The sequence below is a fragment of the Mixophyes fleayi genome, chromosome 9 (assembly GCF_038048845.1).
Source record: "Mixophyes fleayi isolate aMixFle1 chromosome 9, aMixFle1.hap1, whole genome shotgun sequence".
Lineage (NCBI taxonomy): Eukaryota > Metazoa > Chordata > Amphibia > Anura > Limnodynastidae > Mixophyes > Mixophyes fleayi.
In genome coordinates, this window is record NC_134410.1 from 16,290,711 (window position 1) to 16,302,004 (window position 11,294).

The 11,294-nt window shown below is 42.4% G+C and overlaps 1 protein-coding gene across 5 annotated transcripts; it reads right to left on the bottom strand.

The window, feature by feature from the left end:
- Positions 1-568: 568 nt before the first annotated feature.
- LOC142102065 (uncharacterized) lies at positions 569-10,710 on the bottom strand. 5 transcript variants are annotated; one of them, XM_075186605.1, is made up of 7 exons: positions 10,623-10,710; positions 10,144-10,511; positions 5,677-6,015; positions 4,659-4,797; positions 2,038-2,069; positions 1,257-1,330; positions 569-1,168 (listed from the first exon to the last, which is right to left on the bottom strand). In XM_075186605.1, the coding sequence occupies exons 2-7, from the start codon at positions 10,196-10,198 to the stop codon at positions 1,073-1,075; spliced, it is 735 nt and encodes a 244-aa protein (XP_075042706.1). In that variant the 5' UTR covers positions 10,199-10,511; positions 10,623-10,710; the 3' UTR covers positions 569-1,072. The 5 variants fall into 5 exon arrangements, with proteins under 5 accessions (XP_075042706.1, XP_075042703.1, XP_075042705.1 ...); XM_075186602.1 differs by having other exon boundaries at positions 10,144-10,398; positions 10,468-10,710; XM_075186604.1 differs by having other exon boundaries at positions 10,144-10,326; positions 10,449-10,710.
- Between the last annotated feature and the right edge of the window lie 584 nt (positions 10,711-11,294).

Consider the following 11,294-nt stretch of genomic DNA (forward strand, 5'->3'; position numbering starts at 1 on the left):
GTACTTTACATTCTCCTAGAGCAGTGGTCAGGGAACAGGGGTAAATTACCCCACATGGGGTAAAAATTAAAATCCTGTGGGGTAATGCTGCTGGTTCACATGCTGTCAGTTGGATTGTAGACCCCTTTAAATGTGAAATTGCTGTTGTCCCAGAAGAGCCTGAAGGGTGGGCAGAGGCACTTCTTGAGCTTTGATGCAATAATGAAGCACGTATTGCATTTGAAAACAAAGCAGAGCTGTCATTTTTGGATGTTAACAGCTGCAAAGACATTCAAAATTGCACGTGAGGAGGCAGTCAAAAAGTTGTTGCCTTTTGCCACAACCTACCTTTCTGAACAAGGATTTTCCTTTCTAACGAACATAAAAACAAAGCAGAGAAATCGATTGGACGCTGAAGACTGTATCCAAATTGCTCTGACATCAAAATGCCCCAATATTGAAGCTCTCGTATCAAAAATGAAGCAACGTCATTTCTCCAAAACCTGAAGTTTTGAAGTTGAAGCTTTCAAAGAAATTTTGAATAGATTCAATAAAAATTTTAATTCCAATAATTAAATATATGATTTCCTTACTTTCAATTCAAGGGTGTAACGTCGGCGTATCTAAATATATTTTGCGGTAAAAGGTAAAAATGTTCCCTGACCTAGAGGGTTATGTATATAGCAGAAGAGCGGTTTCAGAAATAATAGGTAGAACAGCTGTATGCCTGTGATCACTGCAGCTATGATTCCATAGTCCCAATATGATGCAGGCTATCGCTGTATATTGTTCCTATAATGGTCTTGCTGGATATACCATCATGAGATACCTGATTAGTCCAGTAATCTCTGTACATGTTTGTGTACACAGAGCTCTATCTAAAATGTGGTAGCAAATACAATTCATAAAAATAAGCAAATAAAGTATTGGGGAAATTAGATTGTAAGCTCCACTGGTGAGGAATTGATGTGCCTGAATAAAGTCTTCTGACGACGATGGTAATATTTGTTTGGTGTCTAGTTCTACACAATAGGCCGTACTCTGTACACATGTCATTTACTACGGACTAATTCTCAGAATTGACCAATTCAAGTCACATGATGGTTGCATATATAGTGGAACGAGGACTTGGGGTTTTTTGTAAGGGGGGCATTGGCATCACTTCTAGCTCCACATAAGATACTGCATCCTGTAAAATGAAATATAAATGGATATTATTATTTGCATGCAACTCTCTGTAGTGCCAGTAGAGGGAGACATTAGTCACTAATACTTACAGGTTCCACCTTTGGATCACTGGTGTCAGAATTACATTTTTCTGTGAGCAGAAAATTGTCAGACTGCCCTCTGCCTAGAACAGAGAGGACATATTGAGGAGCGCCCGGACACACTAACTCTATCAGCAATCTGTTTCTGCTGTTTTAGAGCACAGCCACAAAGGACAACGCACCAAAACACCTGTTTTGTAGTACATACTTGTCTATTATATTACTTTGCATTTTAGAATTACTGTCTGTCCTATTTTTTTAGCTCAGATAAACGCTGCATCTTTGCATAATAAAAATGTCTGGCCTGTAGCATGCACCATAATGTAATGTGTGTTTCATATAGGGTCTGTATTACATTGCCTTTCTAGCAATCTCCTATATAGCATGTGAACTATATTGACACTATACATTCATAACATATAATATGTCGCTAGATTGTCTCTTATGGTCCAATTGCCTTATACGCTGCTTACTAGAGGTCCTGCTACTAGTGCTGTGGTTGGTTACAGACATACTTGCCTACTCTTCCAGAATTCCTGGGAGGCTCACAAATTTCAGGGAGTCCTCCCGGACTCCCAGAAGAGCAGGCGAAGCTTCCCACATTTGCAGAAATCTACGGCATTGAATGAAGGGGGCAGGGCTTAATCTTGTCATTCAATGCCGTGAATTTCGGCATTTCATAGTGGGGGCGGGGCGATGTCACCCTGCCTCCTCCTTCCCCTTGTCACATGACTTCTCATCTTAAAAGTTGCCAAGTATGGTTACAGATTAATCTGATAACATAATTTACCTCTGACATCTGCATGTTGGGGTGATGTTTTTCTAAAGAGGATTAAAGAAAACATAATATTGTTATAGAGACATGCGGAATAACGTAAATATATACAGCACTCTTAAAAGAATTGCCTCTACAGAGTTTCAGCTACGTGGAGATATTTAGGGAGCCTTAGATATTTCAGACATTAAAGCCGTGATGGACAACCTTATACAGTTCAGGGGCCGGGTGGTCGGGCCCTCTAACCTTCAAAAGGGCCACACGTTACCCTTAATCTCAGTTATAATTTAAAACAATACATTTAATCAAAGATCTGTAGTAACATAGCAGCAGGAACTTAATACACGTGTAACGAGATAAAGAGGACATATCTCGCAATAATGCGGGAAGGAGCTGGGGGCCGCAGGTGAAGGAGGGTCGCCTGTTACCCATCACTGCTTTAAAGCATCTACGCCTGTATTTAAGCAGAACTGGTTTTCTGTGTCCGCTTTGCATGATGTTCGTCGCCAAGTTATAATACAAACACACATAAATAGCATATTGAAATAAATGGGGGGGGGGGGGGGGGTTGTACTCATTCTACAGTGAAATGCTCATTATGTAGTGAAAACCTAGAATAAAGTGGAAACAAAAATATATTAATTTGGATGACAAAGTAAGTGCAACCCCAGATATCTGCTCCACAAAGCGATCAGCTATTTTTCCTGAGTAGAACGATACCAAACATGTACGGCGTCCCCTTCCTTTCCTACACTGCGCCGATGGAAGAAGGTCATTTTATTATTTAAGGTGGGGCAATGGGACCTTTAATTTAATGTTGAGGTTGAGTTTGGGGAGAAGGAGGGGTATTTATTAAATGTGAATATTAATTATCTAATGTTGGGGATGGTTAGGGGAAATAGCTCTGTTATTAAATGGGAATACTATCAAATTAATGTTGGGGCTGCTTGCAGGGAGGGAGGCCTTTGTTAAATGTGGGTGCTATTGATTTAATGCCAGGGCTGGCTGGGACTTTGTCAATTTAATTTTCCTGTCTTTTTCCCAAATAGGGCTCCAACATTCCAGGATCCAGACAACTAAAGACACCAGCAGCCGCAGATAATGGAAGCGACAAGAACAGGTAGGAGAGAACAGGAGAGTCTGCCAAATGTCCTGAATCTGGTGCGGCAGTCTTGAGTTTGGGTGATCTCGCTTAGTCAGGATACGGTCTGACTGCAAGGACAGTTGGGAGGTATTTCCTGCTTCACACTGAGGGAGATCCCGACCTTGGCCTCCTCCGTACCCCCATAGGGCTCCATGGGGACCGGGCAATTCCCTTGTACTGAATACAGGACACTGTGTAACTGTGATCAGAGGAGCTAAATCATTCAATACCTTTCCCTTACAGGTACCTTGGTCTGGCAGTTCAGTGATGTATGGACCATGGCAACATAGACATATTTACACACACACATGTATATAATATATATATATATATATATATATATATATATATATATACACACAAGTTAACCCGTGCATGATACTCATGCATTCTAGTCTAATCAAGCTACTTAAGGTGTTAAAAAGGTTCTTGTCATGCATTTGGGCCATAGCCCAGGCCTCAACCACCAACCACTCCCCACTGTCACCCCCGGCAACCACCAACCACTCCCAACTGTCACTTCTCCTTCAAGAAATATATATATATATTTTTAAAATCTTTAGAAACACTTTTAACAATTAACAAATTAAATTAACAAGTTAAAAACATCTTAGTATACCAAATTTCAGCCCTTTCTGAATTTTTTTTCCCACACACACTAAAAATTTAGTAGGTCAGTGTATAACTCCGCCCAGCAGGTGGCGCTGCAGCTTGGTTTTATTTTTTCCACACACACACAGACAGACTAACACACTCCACTAGACATTTATATTATATATATATATATATATATATATATATATATATATATATATATATATATATACAATCATTTTAATCTTATATGATTACTGGTTATAAAACCCTGCTTTATCACAATTAGCAAACAGCAAACCCCCCCCCTGATATATTGCCCTAGAAATCTCAGACTCTTAGGGACCTATTTTACAAGCTAATCCCCAGAATACAGCAGTTTTCGGGGGACCACTGTAAATGTAAGTATCCCCTCTACTTATAACTAGGGGATCGCGGCAGATATCAGAGATATCTTCTGTGGTTCCCCATAGGTTTCTAAGATTTCCAGAACTTGTGTCCGATGGCCTTATCCGTTGAAGCCTATGGGGAGAGCATCGTGGTAGAGGGATCTTCATATCTCTCATCGAATCTTTCCTGCTCTCCTCTCGGTGGACACTTCCCCATAGTGACCATAGAAGAGATAGGAGATAGGTGTTCATCGGGGCAGCCGTTTATCATGACTGCTGTCCCAGTAGAACTCTTTTCATATATGGTCACGATCTTTTGTTCCTTATCATTGCGATAAGGAATAAAAATCACAGTGCCAAAAAAAACAGTCATTGTTAAATATGTCCCATAGTCATGTTCATTTATTGAATATGTCTGGATAACATTAACATATTATCAATATTTGGATTTGATCTATACCGTGCATCACATTAATGTATGTATAGTAACACAACTGGTCTAATTGTACCTGCACGGTCCCGTTACACAGCGACTTGATATAGTTGCCGTCACTATAATGAGGGTGATCAGTAAGGCTGCTGCAGTTACGATTGTTAGAATAATTCTGTATGAGACGATATAGGCTGGAACAGAGGGCTCTTCTTTACCTGTAATTGAAATAGAGAAATAACTAGATGAACTGTATGAAATCAGGGGCAAACGCAGGATTTGTAGAGGGGGGTTTCCACACCACGCCACCAGTGGGCGTGACCAGCATGCATGGGGGCGTGGTTATAATTTTAGACAGTGCTTGGCTGCTCTCCAACTCTTTCTATCCCCATAATATACATGGGCAATGCTGCGTGTACTACTGTTAGGTGCACGTAGCTCTCCTTTTTCAAGCAGAGCCGTGTGAAGCGGTGGCAGGGTCCAGCCACCTCAATTATACAGTGCCCCAGGCTTGGAGGGGGTTTCCAGGCACTAGGAAACCACCCTTGGTTTGCCTATGGACATCTTGCCTAGTCACATCCAGCAAGGTCCAGATCAAATGTCCGGATGACTTCTGGATCCCTGCAGCCTTTGCGGTCTGGAGATGAGCGCATACACAAGCAGGCAGCGGTCAGTCATCTGGTGACAACATTTTCCGCCATAATAATTCTCTCAATTTGTAAAGGATCATTATTTAAAAACGCACATTTACACACACACTTATCAGGCTTATTGATATTGACTGCACTTTTGCAAGTTGATATCATGAGAACTCTAACGGGTCTCAGCCATGAGAGCCCTGTGATTACGCTGGATGGAAGGAGTGGATGATTTTAGGTGGAGTTCCTCTTTAAAATAAGGCAACTGCTGTACCATAACTCATAGGAGTTGTCACTGTCTCAACCTGCAGGGGGAGGGGCAAAGTCGTATGTCCCTTCTGTCTGTGCCACCCGCCAGAGGGAGGGACAGGTTCACAGCTCCCTCTGCCTTTCTCACCCACCAGGGGGAGGGACAGATCCATACTTCCTTTTTTCTTTCAATATACTTGTTATACCTACTTGTGTCTCTCTTCTTCTCTGCTGGTGGGGCAGACGTGGGAGGTCCTAGGTAATATTCGGCACTGAGATCAGGATACTCGTCCACTTTACATTTCCACAAACCAATGTTGTTCTTCTTTTTGTCTAGGACATATAATGCTCTTCCCTCGCTCCTTCTAAAGAGACTTATCAGATGCCCATTTAAGGAAAAGGTGAAGGTGTACAATTGAGAGGGATGCTTAGTCGTGTTCAGGCAGAGGTGGCACATCAAGGTGCTAAAGTACAGAGGTGGCCCTCCTGGGAATGAGGAGAGGGAGAGAGGTGGGAGACCAGAGCAACCTGAGGGCAAACGGAGAGGACCTGTGAGACAAACAGATGGCAACCAAATAAACTGTGACAATGAAGGAGGAGGGAATGGGGACAATGGGTGACACCTGAAGAGAGGTACAAGGAATGGAAGGAAGGAGAGATTAGCTGCAATAATTAGGATAAATGCTTATTTGCAATCACAAGTAATTTCCGAGGGTTGATTTTACCCAGGGCTGAATTACCAGACACCAGATCTTTTTACACCTAGGGGTATATTTATCAAGCTGGGGGTTTAAAAAAAGTGGAGATGTTGTCTATAGCAACCAATCAGATTCCAGTTATTTATCTAGTACATTCTACAAAATGACAGCTATAATCTGATTGGCTGCTATAGACAAAATCTCCACTTTTTCAAACCCGCAGTTTGATAAATTTACCCCCTAGTGACATATAAAACATGGTCCTTAGTGGTCATTTGCTAATAGCTCTAAACCAGGGTTTCCCAAACCCAGTACTCAGGGCTCCCCAACAGTGCAGGTTTTCCATATCTCCTTGCTGGAGCACAGGTGTATTCAATACTGACTGACACATTGTAACAGATCCACAGGTGGTCCTAATTATGTCACATGTGATCCTGAAAACCTGCACTGTTGGGGAGCCCTGAGGACTGGGTTTGGGAAACCCTGCTCTAAACCATTGTTGCTAAGCTCCTGCAATAAGAAAGCAGGCAATTCCCGAAGGTGGCCAAGTATGGTACAGAAACTGTAGAGGGACAAAACGTTATCAACAAAACATACTAATATTGAGCTACACTTAAGTAAATTGCAGCCTTAAGGGTTCTATTTATTAAAGTAAGAAAAAGCCCTCTATCCGATGACAATAGGTGTTTTTGAGGCACAGTTGCCCAAAGCCCCCTCTACACTGGGTTAACGACAGTTCTGTGGTTTATGAGGAAAAATCAGCTTCTAGGAGCCTCCGACTACTATCTGCATTAGAAAACTATAACATTCAGTCTGCAGTCTAAGTCCCATTTTTGTGGAGATCTGTCTATGTAGTAATGAACTCAGACTTCAACAAAATGGCCACTGTGATTGTTTTTACATGGCTCTAGTGCAGTGTTGGCTAACCTGTGACACTCCAGGTGTTGTGAAACTACAAGTCCCAGAACACCGTTCCAGCAATAAGCTGCTATATATTGGCAAAGCATGCTGGGACTTGTTGTTTCACAACACCTGGAGTGTCACAGGTTAGCCAACACTGCTCTAGTGTTTCAGTGACATAAGGGGAAAAGAAAATCCAGTAAAAGTAAGTTACTTGTGATATTTAGCAATTTCTTGACTGCTGAGAGATGTGAAACACTTGGGGCCTAATTCCTTAAGGAAAGTAAAGCAAACAAAAATTGAGTAACTTTGAACCTTGGCAAAACCATGTTGTTTTGAAGGGGGAGGTAAATTTAAAACGTGAGGACAGATTTATAGTTAGGGTAGATCATGTCCTAGATCAACTTTAAATTTCAGTGTACAAATAAGCTATAAAGTATTTGTGTGCTACATGAAAAAACAGACAGTATATATATTATGTGCAAAATAATAAACTAATTTGCATTCCTTACATTGTAACATGGTTTTGTTCAGAAGAAAACGTATTCATTTTTTTACTTTCCTCAATGTATCAGGCCCTAGATCAGTAACTAACACTATTAATATTTGTTTTATTTATCTGTCTGTGAGGGGGGAGACTTGTGTTCATTATATTATCTAAGGTATTACATTATATTCATTTGGTAATGTCAAGACTGATTTATTTAAAGGAGGTTAATATTAATGTGTTTTTTTAATGTACAGCTTTATGCCTCATTAAGCATGTGGAAGTCATCAAGCATTGCGGGCCGCAGGGCCGCCGAGAGGGTACCCCACTGCTGAAGGTTTTTCTTTTATTCTTTTTTTAATCTTCTTTTCTTTTCTTTTTTTTTGTGCACGGAGGGGGAGGGGGCCTCAGGCGCCGCGATCGTGTGAACATACAAATACTCACATGATCGTAGCACCGGCGTCCCTCTTCCCTCCTCCGATTGCACTGAATGTTGGGCGTAATGTGATCACGTCACGTCCAACATTCAGTGAGGAGCGGCGCAGCAGAAAAGACAGAAGAGAGAAAAGAAAGATGAAAGATGGCAATGCAAAGGTAAGTAAAAGAGTGGAGGAACGCAGAAAGGCGCAGGGTGATGATGGGGGGAGACAGAAAGGCACAGGGTGATGAAGAAGGGGGAGAGATAAAAGGCACAGGGTGATGAAGGAGAGTGGGGAGCAGCATGGCATAGGGTGATGGGGGGAGCAGCATGGCACAGGGTGATGGGGGGGAGCAGCATGGCATAGGGTGATGGGGGGGAGCAGCATGGCACAGGGTGATGGGGGGGAGCAGCATGGCACAGGGTGATGGGGGGGAGCAGCATGGCATAGGGTGATGGGGGGGAAAAGCAGCATGGAGGGCGCAGTATGATCATAAGGAGGCACAGCGTGGTGATGAGGAAGGGGCACAGTAATGTGTGTGTGATGGCACAGGGAACTTTTGGCAATGTAGTGTGTGTGAGGTCGGTGGTGGCTAATTAATGGGTGCTATTTTGTTTGTGGGGTGATGGTGGGTTAATGTAATAGTGGGGATTAATAATCTAAGATGGGGTGGTTTGGGGGCTATTGAATGTGGGGGTGAGTTTGGGGAGAATGAGGTCTCTTTATTAAATGTGACTATGAGTTATTTAATGTCAGTGATGGTTGCAAGAAATATTTATGAAATGTAAATAATATTAATTTATTGCTGGGGCTGTATATAGGGAAATAGGTGTATTTATTAAATTGGAATACTTTTATTTTAATGTTAGGGCTGGAGGAAGGCCTAATTATTAATTGTGGGTGTTATTGATTTAACACCGGGGCTGGTTGTAATATTCTAAATGTACCCATTTTTTTTTCCAAATAGGGCCCTCAACATTCCAGGACCCAGACAAGCTGCAACTAAAGAAACCAGCAGCCACAGGTGGTGAAAGTGACAAGAACAGGTAGGAGAGAGCAGGAGAGTCTGACATGTTGTGATTCTAGTGGGACAATGACAATTTTTGGTGAGTGTTCTGCCCAATGTAAGGTGCAGGCCAAGACTGAAATCTTTATGTACACACTGCATTCTTTATATAGTACACTGTGGTGCTAGATGTCCTGAAAGTCAGGAGTGCTTGGACATATGTCACGCTCTGGCAATATCAGGGCCTAGCGCTTTACCCCGCCAGCCACGCCCCAATGATGCTTAGTCACGCTCCCAATTGTATAACCACACCCACTCACAATTTGTATCGGGGCCCTGAATTCCTGTTGGCAGCCATGCGCGGTTGTACGTGTACCTCAATAATTGTTCTATTATCGTCATCTTAGGATGGCTAATAGCAAGAAAATCAATTAAAAAAATTATTTATTGAACTTGAATACATTATTTTTTTACTCGTCAATATTTTTAAAATGAGTTGATTTATTTTTACGTATTTTTATCTTTTTTTGTTTTCAGTCAGACAGGAGATATGAGATATACATATTTATTTTACTGTTATTTGCAACTCAAGTATCATGCTAGAGTGAAGTGGAGTGAAAATAAAGAGTTGGTCTGGTGCCCAAATCACTGAAACATCTGTGAGCACCGCACCCTAAGTTACCTCAGCTGTGTCCCAACACCTTACATAGAAATCCTGCATGTGCCGGGGAGCCTGTGGTCATCTATACCCACACCAGAGAGCTGGCCAGGGCAGAGGACAGTGAGGGAGTGCATTGCCACCTATACACCCCAAGACCACACACATAGTGGCAGGGGGTTACATGTGCAATGATTCAATTATGTTATAAATAACTTATATATACTGTACCAAATAGCATCATTTGTCCTATAGTTTGTTGTTTTTATTCAAATTTAAAGTTAAAAATAAAGTTGCAATCATGTATACATTTTCTGGCATGTTACTGACTTTATTCCCCAAATTGCTGATAACGTGTGTTTCTATGTTTCTTGAAATGTAATTAGAGCTTTATGTTTTAACACTTTAAACACTGGACATAACTCATTTTGATCCACAATGTAATGAATAACCCTAAACACCTAAACACAGAGCTTGAAAATGTCAGTATACCCGAGTCTGATCCTCACCTTCTGTGTCACAATGTATCAGAAGCCCGAACACCAACATGAACCAGAAGTCCATCTCTTGTAGTTGTCTATGTTTTCTAATTATTTTACTCTTTATAATATCTTTTTTTTCTTGTCACTGTCTGTATCACCCGTCTGTCTCTGTGTCTGTATCACCTGTCTGTCTCTGTGTCACCTGTCTGTCTCCTGTCACTGTCTGTGTCACCCGTCTGTCTCTGTGTCTGTATCACCCGCCTGTCTCTGTGTCTGTATCACCTGTCTGTCTTTGTGTCTGTATCACCTGTCTGTCTTTGTGTCTGTATCACCTGTCTGTCTCTGTGTCACCCGTCTGTCTCTGTGTCTGTATCACCTGTCTGTCTCTGTGTCACCTGTCTGTCTCCTGTCACTGTCTGTGTCACCCGTCTGTCTCTGTGTCTGTATCACCCGCCTGTCTCTGTGTCTGTGTCTGTATCACCCGTCTGTCTCTGTGTCTGTATCACCCGTCTGTCTCTGTGTCACCTGTCTGTCTCTCTGTGTCTGTGTCTGTGTCACCCGTCTGTCTCTGTATCTGTTTCACCCGTCTGTCTCTGTGTCACCCGTCTGTCTCTCTGTCTCTGTATCACCCGTCTGTCTCTGTGTCTGTTTCACCTGTCTGTCTCTCTGTCTCTGTGTCTGTGTCACCTGTCTGTCTCTGTATCACCCGTCTGTCTCTGTGTCTGTTTCACCTGTCTGTCTCTGTGTCATCTGTCTGTCTCTCTGTCTCTGTGTCACCTGTCTGTCTCTGTGTCACCTGTCTGTCTCTCTGTCTCTGTGTCTGTGTCACCCGTCTGTCTCTGTGTCACCTGTCTGTCTCTCTGTCTCTGTGTCTGTGCCACCTGTCTGTCTCTGTGTCTGTTTCACCCGTCTGTCTCTGTGTCACCTGTCTGTCTCTCTGTCTCTGTGTCACCCGTCTGTCTCCTGTCACTGTGTCTGTATCACGTGTCCATCTGTTACTGTGTCTTCATTACCTGTGTCACTGTCACTCTTACTGTGTCCTCACCACCTGTCCGCCTGTCATGGTCCCTCACAGTCAGTCTGTCCTTCTGTCTCCCTCACTCATTCTTCTCTGTGTGTTTTTCTCCGGTTCTCTTCATCCAGCTTCAGGAAGAGATTAAGAAGCAGAATTTTCCCTT

Coding starts and splice junctions, on each gene's coding strand:
- LOC142102065 (XM_075186605.1), bottom strand. CDS start 10,198: ATGGACTTCTGGTTCATGTTGGTGTTCGGGCTTCTGATACATTGTGAC. Junction 4,798..5,676: donor AGAGAAGAAGAGAGACACAA/GTAGGTATAACA, acceptor TTTCAATTACAG/GTAAAGAAGAGCCCTCTGTT. Junction 1,169..1,256: donor GTGATCCAAAGGTGGAACCT/GTAAGTATTAGT, acceptor TTCATTTTACAG/GATGCAGTATCTTATGTGGA.